The following is a 27,085-nucleotide window of genomic DNA, read 5'->3' as shown; positions in this document are numbered from 1 at the left end:
ATCAATTTTTTTTATCGTCTCATAGAACCAGCTTTTAGTTTTATTGATCTTTGCTATCGTTTCCTTCATTTCTTTTTCATTTATTTCTGATCTGATCTTTATGATTTCTTTCCTTCTGCTAACTTTGGAGTTTTTTTGTTCTTCTTTCTCTAATTGCTTTAGATGAAAGGTTAGGTTGTTTATTCGAGATGTTTCCTGTTTCTTAAGGTAGGATTGTATTGCTATAAACTTCCCTCTTAGAACTGCTTTTGCAGCATCCCATAGGTTTGGGTCGTTGTGTCTCCATTGTCATTTGTTTCTAGGTATTTTTTAATTTCCTCTTTGATTTCTTCAGTGATCACTTGGTTATTAAGTAGTGTATGGTTTAGCCTCTATGTGTTTGTATTTTTTACAGATATTTTCCTGATATCTAGTCTCATAGTGTTGTGGTCGGAAAAGATACTTGATACGATTTCAATTTTCTTAAATTTACCAAGGCTTGATTTGTGACCCAAGATATGATCTATCCTGGAGAATGTTCCATGAGCACTTGCGAAGAATGTGTATTCTGTTGTTTTCGGATGGAAAGTCCTATAAATATCAATGAAGTCCATCTTGTTTAATGTATGATTTAAAGTTTGTGTTTCCTTATTTATTTTCATTTTGGATGGTCTGTCCATTGGTGAAAGTGGGGTGTTAAAGTCCCCTACTATGATTGTGTTACTGTCGATTTCCCCTTTTATGGCTGTTAGTATTTGCCTCATGTATTGAGGTGCTCCTATGTTGGGTGCATAAATATTTACAATTGTGCTATCTTCTTCTTGGATTGATCCCTTGATCATTATGTAGTCTCCTTCTTTGCCTTTTTAATAGTCTTTGTTTTAAAATCTCTTTTTTCTGTTATGAGAATTGCTACTCCAGCTTTCTTTTGATTTCCATTTGCATGGAATATCTTTTTCTGTCCCCTCACTTTCAGTCTCTATGTGTCCCTAGGTCTCAAGTGGGTCTCTTTTAGACAGCATATATACAGGTCTTTTTTTTTTTTTTCTTTTTGTGTTACGTGGGCCTCTCACTGTTGTGGCCTCTTCCGTTGCGGAGCATAGGCTCCAGACGCGAGGCTCAGTGGCCATGCCTCACGGGCCCAGCTGCTCCGCGGCATGTGGGATCTTCCCAGACCGGGGCACGAACTCATGTCCCCTGCATTGGCAGGCAGACTCTCAACCACTGTGTCACCAGGGAAGCCCTCAGGTCTTGTTTTTGTATCCATTCAGCCAGTCTGTGTCTTTTGGTTGGAGCATTTAATCCATTTACATTTAAGGTAATTATCGATATGTATGTTCCTATTACCATTCTTAATTGTTTTGGGTTTGTTATGGTAGGTCTTTTCCTTCTCTTGTGTTTCCTGCCTAGAGAAGTTCCTTCTCATTTTTTGTAGAGCTGGTTTCATGGTGCTGAATTGTCTTAGCTTTTGTTTGTCTGTAAAGGTTTTAATTTCTCTGTCAAATCTGAATGAGATCCTTGCTGGGTAGAGTAATTGGTTGTAGGTTTTTTCTCCTTCATCACTTTAAGTATGTCCTGCCACTGCCTTCTGACTTGTAGAGTTTCTGTTGAAAGATCAGCTGTTAACCTTATGGGGATTCCCTTGTGTGTTATTTGTTGCTTTTCCCTTGCTGCTTTTAATATTTTTTCTCTGTATTTAATTTTTGATAGTTTGATTAATATGTGTCTTGGTGTGTTTCTCCTTGGATTTATCCTGTATGGGACTCTCTGTGCTCCCTGGACTTGATTAACTATTTGCTTTCCCATATTAGGGAATTTTTCAACTATAATCTCTTCAAATATTTTCTCAGTCCCTTTCTTTTTCTGTTTCTCTTCTGGGACCCCTATAATTTGAATGTTGGTGTGTTTAATGTTGTCCCAATGGTTTCTGAGACTGTCCACAATTCTTTTCATTTTTTTTCTTTATTTTGCTCTGCAGTAATTATTTCCACTCTTTTATCTTCCAGGTCACTTATCCATTCTTCTGCCTCAGTTATTCTGTTATTGATCCCTTCCAGAGAATTTTTAATTTCATTTATTGTGTTGTTCATCACTGTTTGTTTGCTCTTTACTTCTTCTAGGTCCTTGTTTAAAGTTTCTTGTATTTTGTCCCTTTTATTTCCAAGATTTTGGTCATCTTTACTATCATTATTCTGAATTCTTTTTCAGGTAGACTGCCTATTTCCTCTTCATTTGTTAGGTCTGCTGGGTTTTTACCTTGCTCCTTCATCTGCTGTGTGCTTCTGTCTTCTCATTTTGCTTAACTTACTGTGTTTGGGGTCTCCTTTTTGCAGGCTGCAGGTTCATTGTTCCCGTTGTTTTTGGTGTCTGTCCCCAGTGGCTAAGGTTGGTTCAGTGTGTTGTGTAGGCTTCCTGGTGGAGGGGACTAGTGCCTGTGTTCTGGTGGATGAGGCTGGATCTTGTCTTTCTCGTGGGTCGGTCCACGTCAGGTGGTGTGTTTTGGTGTGTCTGTGACTCTATTATGATTTTAGGCAGCCTTTGTGCTAATGGATGGGGTTGTGTTCCTGTCTTTCTAGTTGTTTGGTATAGGGTGTCCAGCACTGTAGCTTGCTTGTCATTGAGTGGAGCTGAGTCTAGGTGTTGAGATGGAGATCTCTGGGAGATTTTCGACATTTGATATTATGTGGAGCTGGGAGGTCTCTTGTGGACCAATGTCCTGAACTTGGCTCTCCCACCTCAGAGGCACAGACGTGACGTCTGGCTGGAGCACCAAGAGCCTGTCATCCACACAGCTCAGAATAAAAGGGAGAAAAAAAAGAAAGCAAGCAAGTAGAAAATAAAAGTTATTAAATAAAAAATAATTATTAAAAAAATTTAAAAAGTTATAAAAAAAGAAAGAAAAAAGAGAGTAACCAAACCAAAAAACAAATCCGCCAATGATAGCAAGCAATGAAAACTATACAAAAAAAACAAAAACAAAAAAAACCCTGGCAGAACCCTAGGACCAATGGTAAGAGCAAAGCTATACAGACAAAATCAGACACAGAAGCATACACATACACACTCACGAAAAGAGAAAAAAAAATATATATCGTTGCTCCCAAAGCCTGCCTCCTCAATTTGGGATGATTCGTTGTCTATTCATGTATTCCACAGATGCAGGGTACATCAAGTTGCTTCTGGAGCTTTAATCCACTGCTTCTGAGGCTGCTGGGAGAGATTTCCCTTTCTCTTCTTTGTTCGCACAGCTCGCGGGGTTCAGCTTTGGATTTGGCCCTGCCTCTGCGTGTAGGTCACCTGAGGTGTCTGTTCCCTCCCAGACAGGACGGGGTTAAAGGAGCTGCTGATTCGGGGGCTTTGGTTCACTGAGGCCGGGGGGAGGGAGGGGCACAGAGTGCGGGGTGGGAGCCTGCGGCGGCAGAGGCCGGCGTGACATTGCACCAGCCTGAGGCGCGCCATGCGTTCTGCCGGGGAAGTTGTCCCTAGATCCCGGGACCCTGGCAGTGGCGGGCTGAACAAGCTCCCGGGAGGGGAGGTGGGGAGAGTGATCTGTGCTTGCACACGGGCTTCGTGGTGGCTGCAGTAGTAGCCTTAGCGTCTCATGCCTGGCTCTGGGGTCCGTGCTGATAGCTGCAGCTCGCGCCTGTCTCTGGAGCTACTTTAAGTGGCGCTCTGAATCTCCTCTCCTGATGCAGCAGGAAACAAAGAGGCAAGAAAAAGTCTCTTTCCTTCGGCAGGTCCAGACCTTTTCCCGGACTCCCTCCTGGCCAGCCGTGGCACACTAGCGCCCCTCAGGCTATGTTCACTCTGCCAACCCCAGTCCTTTCCCTGCGCTCCGACCGAAGCCCGAGCCTCCGCTCCTAGCCCCCACCCGTCCCGGCGGATGAGCAGACAAGCCTCTCAGGCTGGTGATTTCCAGTCGGCACCAATCCTCTGTGCGGGAATCTCTCCACTTCGCCCTCCACACCCCTGTTGCTGCGCTCTCCTCCATGGCTTCGAAGCTCCCCCACTCCACCACCTGCAGTCTCCGCCCACGAAGGAGCCTCCTACTGTGTGGAAACCTTTCCTCCTTCACAGCTCCCTCCCTCTGTTTCAGGTCCCGTCCCTATTCTTTTGTCTCTGTTTTTTTCTTTTGCCCTACCCAGGTACAGGGGGACTTTCTTGCCTTTTGGGAGGTTTGAGGTCTTCTGCCAGCATTCAGTAGGTGTTCTGTAGGCGTTGTTCCACATGTAGATGTATTTCTTATGTATTTGTGGGGAGAAAGGTGATCTCCACGTCTTACTCTTCCACCATCTTGAAGCTCCTCTCTATTTATTTATTTTTGGCTGCATTGGGTCTTTGTTGCGTGCAGGCTTCATCTAGTTGTGGCGAGTGGGGGCTACTCTTTGTTGCAGTGCATGGGCTTCTCACTGCGGTGGCTTCTCTTGTTGTGTAGCACGGGCTCTAGAGCCCAGGCTTAGTAGCTGTGGCACACGGGCTTAGTTGCTCCGCGGCATGTGGAATCTTCCCGGACCAGGGCGTGAACCCATGTCCCCTGCACTGGCAGGTGGATTCTTAACCATTGCACCACCAGGGAAGTCCCTGAACCAATCTTAAATTTGCTCGTTTGTTCATTCACTCAGCAAATATGTCTGCGTATGTATTATGTACAAGATATTATAGGAGGTACTATGGAGAATACAGTGGAGAACCAAGCATAAGTCTCATCTTCAGTGAGCACATGATCTAGTAGGGGAAATGAGACCTATGTAGACATTTATAACACAAGATAGAAAGTAGTAGTTACCAAGAAAATGGCGCTATGTGATGTCAGAGAAGAGCGAGTTATTACTTCAGCTGGTGGAGGGACAAGTGGCTGGGAATTAGGTAAGGGTTCCAGGAGGAGATGGTGTTTGTGTGAGGCCTTAAAGGGCAGGGTAGAGTTTGATAATGCAGTTTTGGTAGGAAGGTAGAGGATTCCAAGGTGAAGGAACAGCTGGTACAGAGGCAGAGTATTGAGGGGTCTGAACAGGGAACCACAAGTAATTCAATAGGATCAAAGCACAGGGTACTGGGGAGGGAATCATAGGATGCCAGGTTGGAAAGGAAGCATCAGATGGTGGAAAGCCCTGAATGCCAGATTGTGGGTTTGATTTTATTCTGTTACTAATAAGGAAATACTGGGGGGTTGTAAACACTAGTAAGAGCTGTTTTGCAGGAAATCTAATCAGGTGGCAATATAATGGGTGAGGTGATTTGGAGCAGGAAGAAGGAAGGAAAGAGGAAATACCAGGTAGGGGGCTATTTCTGAAGTCCAGGAGAGAAAGGGGGCCGCACTATGGCTGTAACGGGGGTGGGTGGGTGGAGGAAAAGAGAATTGCAGAGGAATATACTGAACCTGGCAAGTGATTGGCTACTAGAGAGGTAATTCAAAGTTAGCACTAAAGTTTCAAAACTGGAAAGAAGGTATTGCCAGGTAGCAGAATTGTGGGTAGGGATGGTAGGTTTTGACTGATGTTGAGTTTGAGGTGCTAGTGAGACATCTGAGTGATGCCCGGCCCACAGCAGGACTGAATATTAGGAAGTTTCCTTTGTGGATAGGGTGGTCCTCTTCTAGATCCCCATAGAAATTGCAGTTCATTCAGGGTAGGGACCTTGCAGGTTGAGAAGAAATCTGGCAGAATGATGAGAACCTATGACAGTGCACCTCCTGAGCAACAAATGACTATTTCCTTATCCAAATCCTAGACAGATTGGGCAAGATGCTTAGTGGAGTGTGAGATGGTTGTTCTGTGTGCCACTCATCACTTTTTAAAAAAATATATTAAAAATTTTTTTGAAGTATAGTTGATTTACAATGTTTCAGGTGTACAGCAAAGTGATTCAGTATATACACCTATATATATATATATATATATATATATATATATATTCTTTTTTAGATTCTTTTCCATTATAGGTTATTATAAGATATTGAATATAGTTCCCTGTGCTATACAGTAGGTCCTAGTTGTTTATCTATATTATATAGAGTAGTGTGTATCTGTTAATCCCAAACTCCTAATTTATCCCTCCCTCCCCACCACTCATCACTTTTAACTGTCCATCCTTTAAGTGGCTTCACATCTTTGAGCCAGATGGCTTGTGCTTGACATTGTACCTTGATAGCTTCCAAGTGTGCTAGATGAGTTTTGACTGCAAGACACCCTTGGCCATGCCCTGATTGATTCACAGTGCAAAATGTTGCCTAAGCAATTCCACAGAGACAGAAAGGAGATCAGTGGTTGGCCAGGACTGGAAGAAGGGGAAATAGGGTGTGACTTCTAAGGGGATATGGAGTTCCTTTTTGGGGTGATGAAAAAGTTCTGGAATTAGATAGTGGCAATAGATGCACAGCTCTGTGAATATACTAAGAACCATTGAATTGTATACTTTAAATATTCAGTAGATAAATTGTATGGCATCTGAATTATATCTCAGTAAGAATTTCTATAAGGAAAAAAAAATGTTGCCTAAGAAGAAGAAGAAATATATTTTCCTTTTCTTACTTTCTGGACTGGAAACCTTTTGTCATTTTTCTAATTTTCAGTTTAACTACTTTGACAGAGTCCTTTTGCATGGTTTTTCTGCTCATGTTACTTTCCTCTGCTTTTTCTAAAAGAAGATCTCTGGGTAGAGCATTTCTGAAGTTGTACTAGTAAGATGCCCTTCAGGCATGTTTCAGCATCTAAGAAAGCCTTTCAATCTGCTTAGAGAAAGCAACATATTAATCTCTTTAAGAATTAAAGCATTTGCCAAATTAAACACGTGAATGAAAACATTCTAACCAGATTTGTGTTGACTTCTGTGCTCACAGTGTAAACACACGCACGTGTGCACACACAGACACACATACACACACGCACTCACACGAAGTATTTCAAAACATCAGAAAGCAATGGCTTTCAAAAGTACTCTCCAGCCAACACCCTCTCTCATATGCCAGAACTCAGTCCAGAGCAAGCTTTTTTATAGCTGAGTTATATAAACACTTGAAGCCCAGAGTAATCTCTAAAATGGAAATACTGACATCGCTTCACTTGAGCAACACAGATGGCTCTGGCTTTTTTAGCTAGAACATGATGAGTTTTCTAATAGGAAGCCAAGAGGCTCTTTGGGGTAGAACTGTTAAGAAATGTAGAGACTGGGAGGAAAATCTCTCAGTGGATTGCAGTTGTAAGCACTGTGCCCTGGCTGCATTCTCCTACTACCCCTCTTCCTTCTGTAATCAGGAAAACTGCCCAGATAGATACTGCCTTGTATAAGTATAGAATGTAACCTTGACTTGTGACCTTAATTTTCTGCAGTCCCTTGCTTACCCTAGGGTTGCTGGAAGCAACAATGGTGATTGTTGTCTCAGATATGAGGCTCTGTAAGGATGGACAAGAGACATCTGAATCGTTTAAAAAATAAGTCTACCAAAAATTCTCCCCCAATGTGTCAAGAGAATGAAATTGATGCACTTTAAAAGTTTTCAAGTGTTTTGGTGTATTAGCTCACTTTGGTCTCTCAATCACTCTGTTTGATAGAAGAGCTGTGTGTTGTTGTTTCCATCATTATAGTCAAGGAGGTAGCATGAATAACCTGTTAGTGGTCAGGCTAGGATTAGGAAGCGATACAAACTCATTGTTCCTTCCCCAGTACTCGGATGCCCAGTACCAGGACTCCCACATACAGACCTGCCCTGCTCCCCAGTGACCAGACATTGGTGTAGCTAATTGCATTTGCGATTTCATTTCTCATGGTTGTTTATTGTCTTGGCAGTTGGCTTTGCCTGGGTACCTTTGCTGAAGGATGGTAGAATCATCACATTTGAGCAGCAGCTGCCAGTTTCCGCTAATCTTCCCCCAGGCTACTTGAATCTGAATGATGTTGAATCAACAAGGGTAGGAAAATATCTGTATTTGTTGAAGGAATCATGATGAAGTGTTTTTTTCCTCTTTTTAAAAAACTGTATTGAAGTATAGTTGATTTACAGCATCGTGTTAATTTCTGCTGTCCAGCAAAGTGATTCAGTTATACATATATGATGAAATGTTTAAAAGGTAGAATACCGTTGGCATAGTCGATAGTTTGGTCTGGTTGATAGCTACTCAGAGTGTGGTTTGAGGGCCGGTGCTGGTCCACGACAAATAAGTATAGAAAATGAGTGTTGAGAAGCTTGTTTAATAGTTTGACAAAGTAACCTCATGTCTGTTGATTCTGATAACGATTTTTAAAATGGGACTTTGATTTTGTGCATAATGAAAAGAATTCATTTATTTAGTAATTTTTATTGTCATTTGGAAAAGTATCAGCCTGCAAAGGATTGGAAATTCAAAATGGTTTAGTGTACATTTATTCTAAAGACATGTTATTTTCTCCAATAATTCCCTATGTGCAAAACTAACACATTTGTTTCTGAAAGAAAATGTTGAAATGCATAAAGGCATTATATGTTGCTCATCTATCCATTGCTATGGTACAGAAACTCATGTGTGTATTTTCTCTTCACAGCAGTCTAATGTGGATATTAAGTGGGTAGATGGTACAAAGCCTTTGTTGAAGATTAAAAGTCACTTGGAGTCTACCATTTATACTCAAGTAAGTTTCATCACCTGAATTTTGTCAATTTTAATACTTGAGTATATTTCTGGACTAAAATAGACTATATTCGATTCTACAGCCTTAGAGAAGTTGTGGCCTGAAAGACTTTCTCATTAGTAATAACATCATTCTTAATAATAGCTCAAATTTAAAAATTCTTCTCAAATTACCAAATCCTTTTACCTATTAATGCCCCTTTTTTGTTTCAGGATTCTATCCAGCATAGCGTGTTACATTTAGTTGTCATATCTCCTTAGGCTCTTCTTGGCAGTGACAAGTTCCGAGACTTTCATTGTTTTTGGTCACCTTGTCAGTTTTCAGGACTACTAGTATTTTGTAGGATGGCCCTCTGTTGGGATTTCTCTGACATTTTTCTCATGGTTAGACTAGAGTTGAACACAGAAATTTGCAGTCAGTGGATCATGGCTGGCTACTACAGTTTGCTCTTAGCCTCGGCATCCATGAAATTAGGATCAAGTATCTGTGAGATGCCTCAAGCACAGTTTGAAAAATCACGGATGGAGAAGGTGAAGTCCACGCTCTTTGGTGTGGCCTACAAGGTCCCTCTCAATTTCCCCTGCCCACTTCATCATTTTAGAGGAAAAGAAACCGAGGCTTGCTCAGGTTAGATGATTTACCCGAGGTCACACAGGTAATAATTAGAGAAAGCAGGTCAAAATCCGAATTTCATGATTCTGGTTCCTGATACAGTCCATGCCGTCCACAAATTCAATATCTGTAGATTCCATACAGGACAGCTGGACACTGACCGGTGCAGGGCCAGGGTACACTGGGTACTGAATGCCTGGGACTTGTTCTGGTGACTCCCTGCTGCTATGTTTTCTTCACCCGTGAATTCAGACCTCTCTTCCTGCTCGTTTCATTAAAATATAGAAGCAGCCCAACTTCAGAGGCTACACTAGCCAAAAAAGAGATTAAACAAATGTGTGACTACTTGGGCATAAATGGTGACCCTACCCAGTGTGCTTAGGTACATGCTGAATGTGCCTGGTTTTGCTGCTTTGTGTGATGGTCGAGAGGACTATGGGACTCATTTAGGAACATGCATGTTGGTAGCTGCAGATGCTGAGTCTGGCCATTAGAAGACCCAGGGAAACAGGTTTCCAAGATTCCGGGGTGGTGTGGGGGCGGAGCCTGTGCTTTGCAGGTGGGAGGGAGGGAGATGCAAGAGGGAGGAGATACGGGGATGTATGTATATGTACAGCTGATTCACTTTGTTGTACAGCAGAAACTAACACACCATTGTAGAGCAATTATACTCCAATAAAGATGTTAAAAAATAAAAAGAAATGGAGCGGAGGGGAAGATGGCGGAGGAGTAAGACGCGGAGATCACCTTCCTCCCCACAGATACACCAGAAATACATCTACACGTGGAGCAACTCCTACAGAACACCTACTGAATGCTGGCAGAAGACCTCAGACCTCCCAAAAGGCAAGAAACTCCCCATGTACCTGGGTAGGGCAAAAGAAAAAAGGAAAAAACAGAGACAAAAGAATAGGAACAGGACCTGCACCAGTGGGAGGGAGCTGTGAAGGAGGAAAGGTTTCCACACACTAGGAAGCCCCTTCACGGGCAGAGACTGCGGGTGGTGGAGGGGGGAGCTTTGAAGCCGCGGAGGAGAGCACAGCAACAGGGGTGCGGAGGGCAAAGCGGGGAGATTCCTGCACAGAGGATCGGTGCCGACCGGCACTCACCAGCCCGAGAGGCTTGTCTGCTCACCCACTGGGGCAGGCAGGGCTGCGAGCTGAGGCTCGGGCTTTGGTCGGAGCGCAGGGAGAGGACTGGGGTTGGCTGCGTGAACACAGCCTGAAGGGGTTAGTGCACCACAGCTAGCCGGGAGGGAGTCCGGGAAAAGGTCTGGAGCTGCCGAAGAGGCAAGAGACATTTTCTTCCCTCTTTGTTTCCTGGTGCGCGAGGAGAGGGGATTAAGAACGCTGCTTAAAGGAACTCCAGAGACGGGTGTGAGCCACGGCTAAAAACGCGGACCCCAGAGACAGGCGTGAACCGCGGATAAAAGCACGGACCCCAGAGATGGGTGCGAGTCGTGGCTAAAAGCACGGCCCCAGAGATGGGTGTGAGCCGTGGCTAAAAGCACAGACCCCAGAGACGGGCGGGAGACGCTAAGGCTGCTGCTGCCGCCACCAAGGGGTCTGTGTGCGAGCTGAGGTCACTATCCACACCCCTCTTCCGGGGAACCTGTGCAGCCTCCCACTGCCAGGTTCCTGGGATCCAGGGACAACTTCCCTGGGAGAACACATGGCGCACCTCAGGCTGGTGCAACGTCATGCTGGCCTCTGCCGCCGCAGGCTCGCCCCTTACTCTGCACCCCTCCCTCCTCCTGGCCTGAGTGAGCCAGAGGCCCCGAATCAGCGGCTCCTTTAACCCTGTCCGGTCTGAGCAAAAAAGAGACGCCCTCCAGTGACCTACATGCAGAGGCGGTGCCAAATCCAAAGCTGAGCCCCTGGGAGCTGTGAGAACAAAGAAGAGAAAGGGAAATCTCTCCCAGCAGCCTCAGGAGCAGTGGATTAAAGCTCCAAAATCAACTTGATGTACCCTGCATCTGTGGAATACATGAATAGACAACGAATAATCCCAAATTGAGGAGGCGGGCTTTGGGAGCAAGATTTATGATTTTTCCCCTTTTGCTCTTTCTGTGAGTGTGTATGTGTATGCTTCTGTGTGAGATTTTGTCTGTATAGCTTTGTTTACACCATTTGTCCTAGGGTTCTATCTGTTTTTTTTTTAATTTTTTTTCTTAATAATTTAATTTTAATAACTTTATTTTATTTTACTTTATCTCCTTCCTTCCTTCCTTCCTCCCTCCCTCCCTCCCTCCCTTCCTTTCCTTCCTTCCCTCCTTTAGACAACGAAACAACCCAAATTGAGGAGGTGGACTTTGAGAGCATGATTTATGATTTTTTCCCCTTTTTCTATTTCTGTGAGTGTGTATGTGTATGCTTCTGTGTGAGATTTTGTCTCTATAGCGTTGCTTCCACCATTTGTCCTAAGGATCTATCCGTCCGTTTTTTTTCTAATAATTATTTTTTAATTTAATAACTTTATTATATTTTATTTTACTTTATTTTCTTTCTTTTTTCCTTCCTTCCCTCCTTCCTTCCTTCCTTCTTTCCTCCCACCGTCCTTCCCTCCCTCCCTCCCTTTTTTCTTTCCTTCTTTCCTTCTGTCCTTCTTTTCTTCTTTCTTTCTTCCTTCCTTCCTTCCCTCCTTTCTTTCATTCTTTCTTCCTATTTCTACTAATTCTTTCTCTCTACTTTTTCTCCCTTTAATTCTGAGCCGTGTGGATGAAAGGCTCTTGGTGCTCCAGCCAGGAGTCAGTGCTGTACCTCTGAGGTGGGAGAGCCAACTTCAGGACACTGGTCCAGAAGAGACCTCCCAGCTCCACACAATATCAAACGGTGAAAATCTCCCAGATCTCCATCTCAACACCAGAACCCAGCTTCACTCAATGACCAGAAAGCTACAGTGCTGGACACCCTATGCCAAACAACTAGCAAAACAGGAACACAACCCCACCCATTAGCAGAGAGGTTTCCTAAAATCATAATAGAGCCACAGACACCCCAAAACACACCACCATACATGAACCTGCCCACCAGAGAGACAAGATCCAGCCTCATCCACCAGAACACAGGCACTAGTCCCCTCCACCAGGAAGCCTACACAACACACTGAACCAACCTTAGCCACTGGGGACAGACATCAAAAACAATGGGAACTACGAACCTGCAGCCTGCAAAAAGGAGACCCCAAACACAGTAAGATAAGCAAAATGAGAAGACAGAAAAACACACAGCAGATGAAGGAGCAAGTTAAAAACGCATCAGACCTAACAAATGAAGAGGAAATAGGCAGTCTACCTGAAAAAGAATTCAGAATAATGATAGTAAAGATTATCCAAAATCTTGGAAATAGAATAGACAAAATGCAACAAACATTTAACAAGGAACTAGAAGAACTAAAAATGAAACAAACAATGATGAACAACAAAATAAATGAAATGAAAAAGACTCTAGATGGGATCAATAGAAGAATAACGGAGGCAGAAGAACAGATAAGTGACCTAGAAGATAAAATAGTGGAAATAACTAGTTCAGAGCAGAAAAAAGAAAAAGGAATGAAAAGAACTGAGGACAGTCTCAGAGACTTCTGGGACAACATTAAACACACCAACATTCGAATTATAGGGGTTCCAGAAGAAGAAGAGAAAAAGAAAGGGACTGAGAAAATATTTGAAGAGATTATAGTTGAAAACTTCCCTAATATGGGAAAGAAAATAGTTAATCAAGTTCAGGAAGCACAGAGAGTCCCATTCTGGATAAATCCAAGGAGAAATATGCCAAGACACATTTTAATCAAACTGTCAAAGATTAAATACAAAGAAAGCATATTAAAAGCAGCAAGGGAAAAGCAACAAATAACCGACAAGGGAATCCCCATAAGGTTAAAAACTGATCTCTCAGCAGAAACTCTGCAAGCCAGAAGGGAGTGGCAGGACATACTGAAAGTGAAGAATGAGAAAAACCTGCAACCAAGATTACTCTACCCAGCAGGGATCTAATTCAGATTTGATGGAGAAATTAAAATCTTTACAGACAAGCAAAAACTGAGAGAGTTCAGTACCACCCAACCAGCTTTACAACAAATGCTAAAGGAACTTCTCTAGACAAGAAACACAAGAGAAGGAAAAGACATACAATAATGAACCCAAAACAATTTAGAAAATGGGAATAGGAATATGCATATCGATAATTACCTTAAATGTAAATGGACTAAATGCTCCCACCAAAAGACACAGATTGGCTGAATGGATACAAAAACAAGACCCATATATATGCTGTCTACAAGAGACCCACTTCAGACCTAGAGACACATACAGACTGAAAGTAAGGGGATGGAAAAAGTTATTCCATGCAAATGGAAACCAAAAGTAAGCTGAAGTAGAAATTCTCATATCAGACAAAATAGTCTTTAAAATAAAGACTATTACAAGAGAAAAAGAAGGATACTACATAATGATTAAGGGATCGATCCAAGAAGAAGATAAAACATTTGTAATTATTTATTCACCCAACATAGGAGCACCTGAATACATAAGGCAAACACTAACAGACATAAAAGGGGAAATCGACAGTAACACATTCATAGTAGGGGACTTTAACACCCCACTTTCACCAATGGACAGATCATCCAAAATGAAAATAAATAAGGAAACAAGCTTTAAATGATACATTAAACAAGATGGACTTCATTGACATTTATAGGACACTCCATCTAAAAACAACAGAATACACATTTTTCTCAAGTGCTCATGGAACATTCTCCAGTATAGATCATATCTTTGGTCACAAATCAAGCCTTGGTAAATTAAAGAAAATTGAAATTGTATCAAGTATCTTTTCCGACCACAACGCCATGAGACTAGATATCAGTTACAGGAAAAGATCTGTAAAAAAATACAAACACATAGAGGCTAAACAATACACTACTTAATAACGAAGTGATCACTGAAGGAATCAAAGAGGAAATAAGACAATACCTAGAAACAAATGACAGTGGAGACACGGCGAACCAAAACCTATGGGATGCAGCAAAAGCAGTGCTAAGAGGGAAGTTTATAGCAATACAAGCCCACCTTAAGAAACAGGAAATATCTCTAATAAATAGCCTAACCTTGCACCTCAAGCAATTAGAGAAAGTAGAACAAAAGACCCCCAAAGTTAGCAGAAGGAAAGAAATCATAAACATCAGATCAGAAATAAATGAAAACGAAATGAAGAAAACAATAGCAAAGATCAATAAAACTAAAAGCTGGTTCTTTGAGAAGATAAACAAAATAGATAAACCATTAGCCAGACTCATCAAGAAAAAAAGGGAGAAGACTCAAATCAATAGAATTAGAAATGAAAAAGGGGAAGTAAAAACTGACACTTCAGAAATACAAAAGATCATGAGAGATTACTATAAGCATCTCTATGCCAATAAAATAGACAACCTGGAAGAAATGGAAAATTCTTAGAAATGCACAACCTGCCAAGACTGAATCAGGAAGAAATAGAAAATATGAACAGACCAATCACAAGCACTGAAATTGAAACTGTGATTAAAAATCTTCCAACAAACAAAAGCCCAGGACCAGATGGCTTCACAGGTGAATTCTATCAAACATTTAGAGAAGAGCTAACACCTATCCTTCTCAAACTCTTCCAAAATATAGCAGAGGGAGGAGCACTCCCAATTTCATTCTACGAGGCCACCATCACCTTGATACCAAAACCAGAGATGGATGTCACAAAGAAAGAAAACTACAGGCCAATATCACTGATGAACATAGATGCAAAAATCCTCAACAAAATACTAGCAAACAGAATTCAACTGCACATCAAAAGGATCATACACCATGATCAAGTGGGGTTTATCCCAGGAATGCAAGGATTCTTCAACATACGCAAACCGATCACTGTGATACACCATATTAACAAATTGAAGGAGAAAAACCATATGATCATCTCAATAGATGCAGAGAAAGCTTTTGACGAAATTTAACACCCCTATTTGATAAAAACCCTCCAAAAAGTAGGCATAGAGGGAACTTTCCTCAACATAATAAAGGCCATATATGACAAACCCACAGCCGACATCATCCTCAATGGTGAAAAACTGAAAGCATTTCCACTAAGATCAGGAACAAGACCAGGTTGCCCACTCTCACCACTCTTATTCAACATAGTTTTGGAAGTATTAGCCACAGCAATCAGAGAAGAAAAGGAAATAAAAGGAATCCAAATCGGAAAAGAAGAAGTAAGGCTGTCACTGTTTGCAGATGACATGATACTATACATAGAGAATCCTAAAGATGCTACCAGAAAACCACTAGAGCTAATCAATGAATTTGGTAAAGTAGCAGGATACAAAATCAATGCCCAGAAATCTCTGTCATTCCTATACACTAATCATGAAAAATCTGAAAGTGAAATCAAGAAAACACTCCCATTTACCACTGCAACAAAAAGAATAAAATATCTAGGAATAAACCTACTTAAGGAGACAAAAGACCTGTATGCAGAAAATTATAAGATACTAATGAAAGAAATTAAAGATGATACAAATAGATGGAGAGATATACCATGTTCTTGGATTGGAAGAATCAACATGCTGAAAATGACTCTACTACCCAAAGCAATCTACAGATTCAATGCAATCCCAATCAAACTATTGCTGGCATTTTTCACAGAACTAGAACAAAAAATTTCACAATTTGTATGGAAACACAAAAGACCACGAATAGCCAAAGCAATCTTGAGAACGAAAAACAGCTGAAGGAATCAGGCTCCCTGACTTCAGACTATACTACAAAGCTACAGTAATGAAGACAGTATGGTACTGGCACAAAAACAGAAAGATAGATCAATGGAACAGGATAGAAAGCCCAGAGATAAACCCACGCACATATGGTCACCTTATCTTTGATAAAGGAGGCAGGAAACTACAGTGGAGAAAGGACAGCCTCTTCAATACGTGGTGCTGGGAAAACTGGACAGGTACATGTAGAAGTTTGTGATTAGATCACTAACTATCACCATACAGAAAAATAAGGTCGAAATGGATTAAAGATCTAAATGTAAGGCCAGAAACTATCAAACTCTTAGAGGAAAACCTAGGCAGAACACTATGACATAAATCACAGCAAGATCCTTTTTGACCCACTTCCTAGAGAAATAGAAATAAAAACAAAAATAAACAAATGAGACCTAATGAAACTTCAAAGCTTTTGCACAGCAAACGAGACCATAAACAAGACCAAAAGACAACACTCAGAATGGGAGAAAATATTTGCAAATGAAGCAACTGACAAAGGATTAGTTTCCAAAATTTACAAGCAGCTCATGCATCTCAATAACAAAAAAACAAACAACCCAATCCAAAAGTGGGCAGAAGACCTAAATAGACATTTGTGCAAAGAAAATATACAGACTGCCAACAAACACATGAAAGAATGCTCAACATCATTAATCAATAAGGAAATGCAAATCAAAACTACAATGAGATATCATCTCACACCAGTCAGAATGGCCATCACCAGAAATCTAGAAACAATAAATGCTGGAGAGGGTGTGGAGAAATGGGAACACTCCTGCACTGCTGGTGGGAATGTGAATTGGTACAGCCACTATGGAGAACAGAATGGAGGTTCCTTAAAAAACTACAAATAGAACTACCATATGACCCAGCAATCCTACTACTGGGCATATACCCTGAGAAAACCATAATTCAAAAAGAGTCATGTACCAAAATGTTCATTGTAGCTCTATTTACAATAGCCCGGAGATGGAAACAACGTAAGTGCCCATCATCGGATGAATGGATAAAGAAGATGTGGCACATATATAAGATAGAATATTACTCAGCCATAAAAAGAAATGAAATTGAGCTAATTGTAATGAGGTGGGTAGACCTAGAGTCTGTCATACAGAGTGAAGTAAGTCAGAAAGAGAAAGACAAATAGTGTATGCTAACACATATATATGGAATTTAAGAGAAAGGAATGTCATGAAGAACCTAGGGGTAAGACAGGAATAAAGACACAGACCTACTGGAGAACGGACTTGAGGATATGGGGAGGGGGAAGGGTGAACTGTGACAAAGCGAGAGAGAGGCATGGACATATATACACTACCAAACATGAGGTAGATAGCTAGTGGGAAGTAGGTGCATAGCACAGGGATATCAGCTCGGTTCTTTGTGACTGCCTGGAGGGATGGAATAGGGAGGGTGGGAGGGAGGGAGATGCAAGAGGGGAGAGATATGGGAACATATGTATATGTATAACTGATTCACTTTGCTATAAAGCAGAAACTAACACACCATTGTGAAGTAATTATACCCCAATAAAGATGTTAAAAAAAATTAAAAAGATAAAATTAAAAAGAAATGAATCAAATTTCATATGGCTGTGTCCATATGTTTTTCAGGATCTACATGTGTACAAGTTCTTCCATCATTGCCAGCTGATTCAGTCAGGCTCGAATGAAGTTCCAGGGGAGCTCATTAAATATTTAAAGGTAAATGAACAGTAGCTTTCTGTGAAAGGTTTGTTTTTCATGTCGTTCGGTTGCCACATTTTTTGACGTGGGGGAAAAAATATCAAACGAACCCTTTAAAAATACTTTTGGCTGTGTATCCTCAAGAGAACACTTTCTATTATGTGCTTTTCCATCAAAGGGCTGTTTAGAAGCAGACCGCAGAATTGCTACATTAGGAAGAAAATGTTTTAGCCAGAATTCGTTGACATATTTTTGAAAATCTCATGAAAATGTTTATTTCAGTTCCGTAAATTGATTTTTCCAGGCCTTTTCTCATCTTGCCGATGGCCTGGTAAAGGTGGAAAAAATTTGGGGAAAAGGGCCAGGAGAAATGGAGTCACTTTTGCTTGGAATGAAATGTGAAATGATTCCTGTGTTCATAGGTGAAAGATTATCAGAAGGGTCAGCTAAAAAGAGAGAACCTAGTTTCTGCATGTTGCATAGGAGGGAGTCATAAGTAACGCCATATTTTATCAAATGTATTGAGAATCCAAGACCTCATTTATTCCTAATGGGGTGGGACAGGGTGCACGTCATGGGACCCAGCTAACAGTGACTTTTCTTTTCAGTAGATCAGCCATGGCCAGTCAAGCATTTTTATTTTAAATGAAGCCTCTACAGGATTTCCCTTTAGGCATATGTTAATAGTGAATGATATTCTTAGGAAATGAAAAGGTTCATTTCTTTCAGAGAGGTAGTATGACATGAGGTAATACACGTATGGGTTCTGGAATCACAAACTGAATTTGTGTCCCAGGTATGTCACTTATTAGCTCTTTGATTGATTGACCTTGACCAACTTACTTAACTTCTCCAAGCCTTTGTTTCTTCTTCTCTCACATAAAGATAAAAACCTACTTGTAGTTATGAGAGAAATGCAAATCAAAACTACAATGAGGTATCACCTAATACCAGTCAGAATGGCCATCATCAAAAACTCTACAAACAATAAATGCTGGAGAGGGTGTTGAGAAAAGAGAACCCTCTTGCACTGTTGGTGGGAACGTAAATTGATACAGCCACTATGGAGAACAGTATGGAGGTTCCTCAAACAACTACAAATAGAACTACCATACAACCCAGCAGTCCCACTACTGGGCATATGCCCTGAGAAAACCATAATTCAAAAAGAGTCATGGACCACAATGTTCATTGCAGCTCTATTTACAATAGCCAGGACATGGAAGCAACCTAAGTGTCCATTGACAGATGAATGGATAAAGAAGATGTGGCACATATATACAGTGGAATATTACTCAGCCATAAAAAGAAACGAAATTGTTTTATTTTTAGTGAGCTTGATGGACCTAGAGACTGTCATACAGAGTGAAGTAAGTCAGAAAGAGAAGAACAAATACCATATGCTAAGACATATATATGCAATCTAAAAAAAAAAAAGAAAAAATGGTCATGAAGAACCTAGGGGCAAGACGGGAATAAAGACGCAGACCTACTAGAGAATGGACTTGAGGACACGGGGAGGGGGAAGGGTAAGCTGGGATGAAGTGAGAGAGTGCCATGGACATATATACACTACCAAATATAAAATAGATAGCTAGTGGGAAGCAGCCGCATAGCAAAGGTAGATCAGCTCGGTGCTTTGTGACCACCTAGAGGGGTGGGATAGGGAGGGTGGGAGGGAGACGTAAGAGGGAAGAGATATGGGGATAGATGTGTATGTATAGCTGATACCCTTTGTTATACAGCAGAAACTAACACACCATTGTAAAGCAATTATACTCCAATAAAGATGTTAAAAAACAAAACAAAAAAAACAACCCACTTGTAGGGTGGTTACGAGGCCTCAGTGAGATAAAGCATCTGCTATATAGTATTCATTCATTCCACACTTTTTTCTTGAGTGCATCCTATGGGCCAGGCTTCATTCTAAACATTGGGAGGATAAATGAAAAAAACAAACAGTATCCCTGCTTTCAAGGAGCTTACTTTGTTGTGGAGACAGATGGACAATAAACACATAAACAAATGCACACACACACACACACACACACACACACACACACACACACAGTGGTCCCTCTGTATCCTCGGAGGATTGGTTCCAGGACCCTCCATAGATATCAAAGTCCAAAGATGCTCAAGTCCCTTGCAGTCAGCTCTCCGTATCCACAGATGCAGAACGTGTGGATACGGAGGGCCGACTGTGTTTGTCATGTCAGGTGGTAATAAGTGCTATAAAGAAAACCAAAACATAGTGCAGGGGAGTAGGAGTGATGAGTCCCTCTTTTAGATAAAGTGTCAGAGAAGAGCTCTCCAGTAAAGTGATGTTTGACAGAGACCTAAAGGAAAGGAGGGTGCCAACTATGTGGAATTCTGGGGGAGAGCTGGCAATAGCAAGGGCAAAGGCCCTGAGGAGCTTGCTTGGTGTGCTCAAGGAACAGCCGGAGTTCCAGTGTGTCTGGCACACAGAATGATTTGCCCTCACATTGGAAAGGTGGCTGGGTTGCTGGTCAGGTCAGGCCTCCTAAGCCATGATGAGAGTTGGAATTGTACCCTGAATGAGATGGAAAGCGTTGAACAGAGGAGTCACATGATGTGACTTTGGTTGTAAAGTATCATTCTGCCTACCATACAGAAAATATATTGTTGGAAGGGTAGAATCAGGGAGGTAGCCGATAAATGGTGGCTACGATTCTTAATTATCATTAAGAAGTATAGTAGTCATCTAACTTCAAATCCTTTTCTTGGGTAATGTCTAGAACTCCCACTCTACGTATGAATGCATTGTCTGTTGAGATCATTGTCTTTTTCTTCCAGTGGGGAAGCTTTGTAAAAGTTTTAACAGAATTGAACAGAACACTATTTTCCTATACTGGTATTCTTAGAATGGAGGAAAAAGAAAGTACTCATATTTGCGTTTTTAAGGGTGTGGAATTTCTGATATTTATGTGACCTATGCTTGCCCTCTAGTGGCAGTGAATGAAATGTCATGTGATTATAGAAAGAGCCAAACTCCTGTATGGAATGTTAGCGCTGAAAGGGATCTTTAGCGATGTTGTTTTACAGATGAGGAAACTGAGGCCCGAGGAGAGTGATTTGCCTGTGGTCATTCTGGTTACTAGCAGAGCTGAGCCAAGCCTGTCTCTTGATGTGTCTCTTGACTCCTAGTCCTGTTTTCTTTCTATCAAACCTTGCTACCTGTTGTCCTTGTAAATGACAGTGTTTCATCACTTCATTTTACCATCTACATGTTGAGCCCTTATTATGTGTTCAGTATTTTCCTAGATGCTGTGGGGCTTGCAGAGAAGAATAACTTAGGCTCATTGTCTATAGGAATCTTACAACCAGTCAGAGAGACAGGATCCACTTAAGTCAAATGACAATATAAGTCAGTAGTACAAATGATAGTCCAAAGCAATATGTAGTTAAATGTCAAATGCGTGATACAGGGTATAAATGCTAAGAGTTCACAAAACCGAGGAACCACTGAGACTAGAGGGTTCCCATCTTTATCCCTTTGGTTCCTTATTTTATTCATTTATTCAGTCATCCCTCAAATATTTATTGAGAACCTACTATGGGTCACATATTGTACTGGATGCTGGGACTATAATGGGAACGAGTTAGACAACATACCTACTCTAGTTGGGGTAGAGAGATTATATATAAGCAAGTCACATTACATAGGGATGAGTGCTGTGAAGAAAATAGAACAGGTTAATGGGCTCTAGCATGACCAGGAGTGCAGTCAAGATGGACTTGTCAGGGAAGGCCTGTCTAGGAGATGACACCATTTCAAGCTGAAAAGAAGCTGATGGGAGGAAGACAGCCATAGGTGATAAAGCTGTGTAAAAGGATGACAGAATATTGCAGCAGGTGTAAACACTTTGCAGTGGGATGTGTGGAAAGAAGAAAAACAAAGACAACGTAGCTAGAGCACATTGAGCAGCAAAGCAGGAGGATGGCCTCAGATGAGTGGGGAGTGATAGGCAGGGTACATGTAGGACGGGGAGCCCTTCACAACTTTTTGTTCATGGTGGTTGATTTTGTTTGTAGCAGAGGGAAATGACATTGTGGAATTTGCCTTTCCAAAAGAACCCTCTGGCTGCTGTGTGGAGAATAAATTCCAGAGGAACAGTACTGGTGCAGGGAGATCACTTCTGCATGGAAGGTCCGTCTCTCTTTTCTACTTGATGTGATCCTACTTACGATCCTTGAACCTTCCTCCTTTCTGAAGCCTCATATGACATTCCCTCCTCACTGGCAGACTCGGCTGCTTCTTCCTCTGTACGCCTTGTATATACCGCTGTTGTACTGTTTAGTGTTTGTATCGCAGTGATTTAGTTCCATGTGTTTTCCCCACACAGTCTGTGAACTTCTTGATGGTAGGAACCATGTTTTTTTGATGTGCTTGGCAATTGAAAGTTCATTCAGTATGCCTTTGTTGAATGAGTGAATGAATGGCTTCACTGAACTGGGGGTTTGAACTTGACTGGGAAGGGTGGCGAGGATTTGGCTACAAAGTGTGAACAAAGGTAGCAGTGCATTGATATATTCAAGGAGCAGTCAAGACACCAGTGTGGCCTCGTGAAGAATGATGAGTGTTAAGGTTAAGAGTGTAAGCTGGGTCTTAAGTAACTTAGACTTAATACCTGGGTCAGAGTTTCTCAAACTTGGCACTATTGACATTTGGGGCAGGATAAGTCTTTGTTGTAAAGGGCTGTCCTGTTCACTGGAGGGTGTTTAGAAGCATCTCTGGCCTATCCTCTAGATGTCAGTAGCACCCCCACCAATTGTGACAGCTCAAAAACGTCTCCGGACATTGGGGTTGGGTTGTGGCACATGGTCTCTGGTTGAGAACCACTGCCCTAGGTCATGGGGAAGCATCAAAAGATTCTTGTTGGTGGCACAAGGTGGCCTGATGTAACCCCTATTTGAGGAGGATTAAGTTTTGGAAATGAGAGACATATTGGGAGTGAGGAGAAAGTGTACATAGACCTACTAGAAAATTATTAGACTATTTTGGTTATAGGTTAGAGTTCTGAAAAAAGGCGATGGCTGTAAGGATAGAAGAGAGAGGGCAAAAGGAAGGAAAAACCTGAAGGATAGACCATGGGTTCCCTGAGCTCAGTTTCTTGCCTTATGCATCTGATTGAAGAGAGGCTGCCCGGAAATCTCAGAGGTCACTGTTGAGATGATTCAAATATAGATGAGAAAAGCCTGAAAAGGGATGCTGAGAGTAAGGATGGCAACATAGAGCAAGAGTAAGGGAGCCTATGAAAGATAAATGCTGAGTTCCTTAGTACAGAGACTTGTTTTACCCGTGTCTGTATTTCCCAGGGCGCTAAATATTGAATTGGTGTAGAAGGTGCTCAGTGAGGTTTTTTTGGTTGGCCAGTTGACTAAATGAGTGAGTGAATGAATGAGTGAATAAATGAATGCGGAGAGAAGGGAAGTAAGAAGAAAGACATTTTACATATTTAGCTGCTTGTATCATTTCTGTATATACACGGACATATTTCTTCTTTTTGATGTCAAGATACTGATCAGTAGAGATGAGTGTTAGCACTTTGAAAAAATGTATTGTGAGATGTTAGAATGCAGAACTGTCTCAGCTTGTGGATGGTGCTAGTGTAAAGCCAATTATATATAGAAACACACTTTATTGAATCCCATGTAGCTTCTCGCCACAAAGTAATGGCCCACTTGCCCCTGTAAAACACACGAACTTGAGGGCTGGTAGGCCCGTCTCCATTACCTCCAAACATGCCTGCTCCTCGCCCCGATTAAGTGTTGGTTTACCAAGAGTCTGTTGTCTTTATTCCAAAACCTGTTGATCCCAGTTATACTTATCTTCAATAGAGCATTTAATATTAAATGAACTAACAGAATCTGAGTGCCAAAATAGAGATGTGGCTAAAGTAACTGACAAAGTCCCCTATCCCCTGAAGCTCATGTTTAAAGTGAGCTTATATTCTAGTGAATGTAGTTTTCATTACTTAATTTTTTGTTGTTTCACCTTTGCAAGTTATATCATATTTTGGTTTATTTTCATAACTAATAATGACTTATTTTAGTGTTTGCATGCCATGGAGATCCAAGTCATGATACAGTTTCTACCTGTAATTCTTATGCAACTCTTCCGAGTCCTCACAAATATGACCCATGAAGATGACGTGCCTATCAACTGCACCATGTGAGTTTCAGTGTCATAATACCAAGAAGCAACTTTTGTTTCCTTTTGCATTTCTTCATTTGAAATATAAATTTATCTTCCAAATGAGAACCCCAAAGTCAGAAATCTAATATCAGTTTTCTCTAGTTTCATACTTCTCATACCAGGGGACTTATATCCCCAGGGACAGGTGATACCAGAAACCATAGGATAAACTTCCTCAACCAGAGGTTCTAAAGCTGCTGCATGTTAGAAACTTTTAAAAATGTCTGTTCCCGGACCATACTTCATACCAATTAAACCAGAATCTCTGAAGGTGGAACTCTCAATCAGTATTTTTTTTTTAAGTTTCCCTGATGATTCCCTAATGCAAGGGAGTTTGAGAACCATTGCCCTTGACCAGTCTTGTCCAATACAACTTTCTCCAGTCGTGGAAATGTTCTATACCTGTGCTTTCCAATATGGTGGCCATTAGCCACATTTAGCTGTTGAGCACTTGAAATGTGGCTAGTGTAACTGAGGAACTGAAGTTTTTGTTTTGTTTTGTTTTGTTTTTCCTTGTGGTACGCGGGCCTCTCACCGCTGTGGCCTCTCCTGTTGCGGAGCACAGGCTCCGGACGCGCAGGCCCAGCGGCCATGGCTCACGGGCCCAGCCGCTCCGCGGCATGTGGGATCCTCCCAGACCGGGGCACGAACCCGTGTCCCCTGCATCGGCAGGCGGACTCTCAACCACTGCGCCACCAGGGAAGCCCAGGAACTGAAGTGTTAATCGTAGTTAATTTTAATTCATTTAATCGCCACTTGTGACGAGCGGCTCTCACATTGGACAGAGTTGCCCTAGGCCATCAAATTGTACTCGAAAGAATAATGGAGTGTTCTTTTTATATGAAAACAAACAAGGATATATTGTAGAGTAGGATGCAAAATGCACCTGTATTTTGAAATTAAAACAGGAGTTTTCCAAAAAATTGTGAGCTCAGTGCTGGCTCTTTCTGGCTTTGCTGCTTCTGCTGTTGCCACTTCTGTTGAGCCTCTCTGGAGCCTCAGGGCTGAAGCACCACACACCTCCATACTGTTTGCTCTTCTCTGCTGCTGGGCATAGTCTGGTTGCAAATTTAAAAAGCATTATTCTAGTCCAGTTGTTCTCAAAATGTGGTTCCCAGACCAGCAGCATCAATATCACCTAGGAGCTTATTAAAAATGCTAATCATTGAACTTCACCCCAGACCTAAAAAATCAGAAACTCTGGGAGAGGGGTGAGCACTTTACCCTCCAGGTGTTTCTGAGGCACGCTAAAGTTGGAGAACCACTGCTGGTCTCATAATTTTAAAACTTTCTATGAATCTTAGGTTTACTTCCAATTTTAGTTCATATCATTATACCTGCTCTGTCTCTCCCTTCCCTTTTCCCCCATCTGTTGTCATGCTTAACATTTTTTTCTATTCTTTTCCTTTTATTCTCACTAGAGGGGATTTCAATATTTACCTTACTGAAGGTTTTTTTTTTTTTTTTTTTTTTACTATATGGTAGTTATGACCATACTTCAAATGTGGTTTAGAAAGGAGATGAAATATCTGGGTTGCCAAAATAAAATATCCGTCTTTTGAACCAGGAAACATATTTTACAAGACCCTGAGCATGTTAGATGCTGAAATCTCTGTTAGACCCAAACTAAGATGACATTTAATGCAATCATCTCACCTTTAATTATTTAGGCAGTATTAGGTATTTTTAGGGTTAAGTATGATGGTTTTATCGAACAATCAAACTATAGTGGTTAATTGTAGCCTGACATGCTGACTTTTGTGAATGTTGTTTCAGGGTTCTCTTACATATTGTATCAAAGTGCCATGAAGAAGGCTTGGATAATTATTTAAGATCCTTCATAAAGGTTTGTGGAGTAAAGCTTTCTTTCTGAGCAGTTTGTCTTCTGAGAGAATTTTGTCTCACAGCTCGTTTTCTTTGATTGTAGTATAGCTTCCGACCTGAAAAACCCAGTACTCCTCAGGCCCAGCTGATACATGAAACTCTGGCTACTACAATGATAGCAGTATTGAAACAGTCTGCAGACTTTTTAGCAATAAACAAACTGCTAAAGGTAAGGGCACAGGACACGGCAGGCAAGAAAAGCAGCCAGAGATATGCTTGTTTGATACCCTCCCATTTCACTTCTAGTCTTTCATCGTTTCCTCATGTGACTTTCCTTTTCCTCACCACTTTACCTACACATCCTTTTCCCCCAAGTTCTCCACAGAACCTCCTTCATTCCCTTCACCCTTCCCACCCCATCCTGCCCACAGTCGAATGTGTAATAGAAAGAATTTTGGAGGAGATAGACCTGGGCTAGAATCCTCTATTCACTGCATAATAGTTCTGTGACCTGGAGCCTGTTATTTAGCAGTCCTGAGCCTCCACTTCCTCATTTCTAAAATATAAGCAAAGCATTTAACATGTTGTTTCTGGCACATAGTAGGCACTCAAATGGTGGCTCTTATTATTGTCATGTTTTTACTATTCCTGTTAATAATGGTAGAATTTCAATTTTGGGTATTTTGGGATGTATCTGCTTGAGGCTTCTCTGTACCCTTCAAATTACATTTACACAAACACCTCTGCTACTTGGGCTGGCCCCAGTGTTGTACCAAGGGCAGGGTTGGGTCCCCCACTGGGTGCAGGCCATAATACAATTCACTGTCTATAGAGAATTTAAAAGCAATACTAAAGTAGACTAAAAGTTGGTTTGCTCTTATCACCACATGCAGGCAAATCAAAGCAGTGTCATTGATAAAACACCCCTCCCCACTGAGTTAAACATTCCCACCAAACAGCCTTTGTACATCACCAGCCAGCCCTAAGGTATACTACTACCTTTTTGCCAACACAATTTGAAGGTATCCTGTGGGACTTGGACAATTGCAATCACTTTAAAATGTTACTAAAGTTCAGAGACAAAATCCATAGTGATTTGTCAACCTCTGCTAAGCTTCAAGGATTTGGGTAACTGTTAATGATTGATTTGTTTATTTTAGTACTCATGGTTTTTCTTTGAAATTATTGCAAAGTCTATGGCCACATACTTGTTGGAAGAGAATAAAATTAAGGTAAGTAGGCTCAAGAATAATATTTAACATAGACAAAGAAGGCTAATCTTATTCACAGGTAGCCATGACATGCAAATCCTCTTTTATATTTTAAGGGCTCTTAGCCCTTAGCTTTTCAATTTTGCTGAAAACAAGCAAAC

General features: G+C 41.4%; 1 protein-coding gene and 1 long non-coding RNA gene across 2 annotated transcripts; both read left to right on the top strand.

The window, feature by feature from the left end:
• The first annotated feature begins 7,765 nt into the window (after positions 1 to 7,765).
• LOC141277648 (uncharacterized) lies at positions 7,766 to 10,102 on the top strand. The gene is made up of 3 exons (XR_012329378.1): positions 7,766 to 7,883; positions 8,494 to 8,580; positions 9,830 to 10,102. It is a non-coding gene; the product is annotated as an uncharacterized lncRNA (long non-coding RNA).
• A 7,511-nt stretch (positions 10,103 to 17,613) lies between these two features.
• LOC117310416 (dedicator of cytokinesis protein 11-like) lies at positions 17,614 to 26,980 on the top strand. Its single transcript, XM_073799342.1, has 5 exons — positions 17,614 to 17,687; positions 23,747 to 23,865; positions 25,666 to 25,735; positions 25,817 to 25,942; positions 26,874 to 26,980. Exons 2-5 carry the CDS (start codon positions 23,759 to 23,761, stop codon positions 26,970 to 26,972), a joined length of 402 nt encoding a protein of 133 aa, XP_073655443.1. The 5' UTR covers positions 17,614 to 17,687; positions 23,747 to 23,758; the 3' UTR covers positions 26,973 to 26,980.
• Positions 26,981 to 27,085: the final 105 nt, after the last annotated feature.

Source organism: Tursiops truncatus, chromosome X (assembly GCF_011762595.2).
Source record: "Tursiops truncatus isolate mTurTru1 chromosome X, mTurTru1.mat.Y, whole genome shotgun sequence".
Lineage (NCBI taxonomy): Eukaryota > Metazoa > Chordata > Mammalia > Artiodactyla > Delphinidae > Tursiops > Tursiops truncatus.
This window is presented reverse-complemented; position numbering and strand designations above follow the sequence as displayed.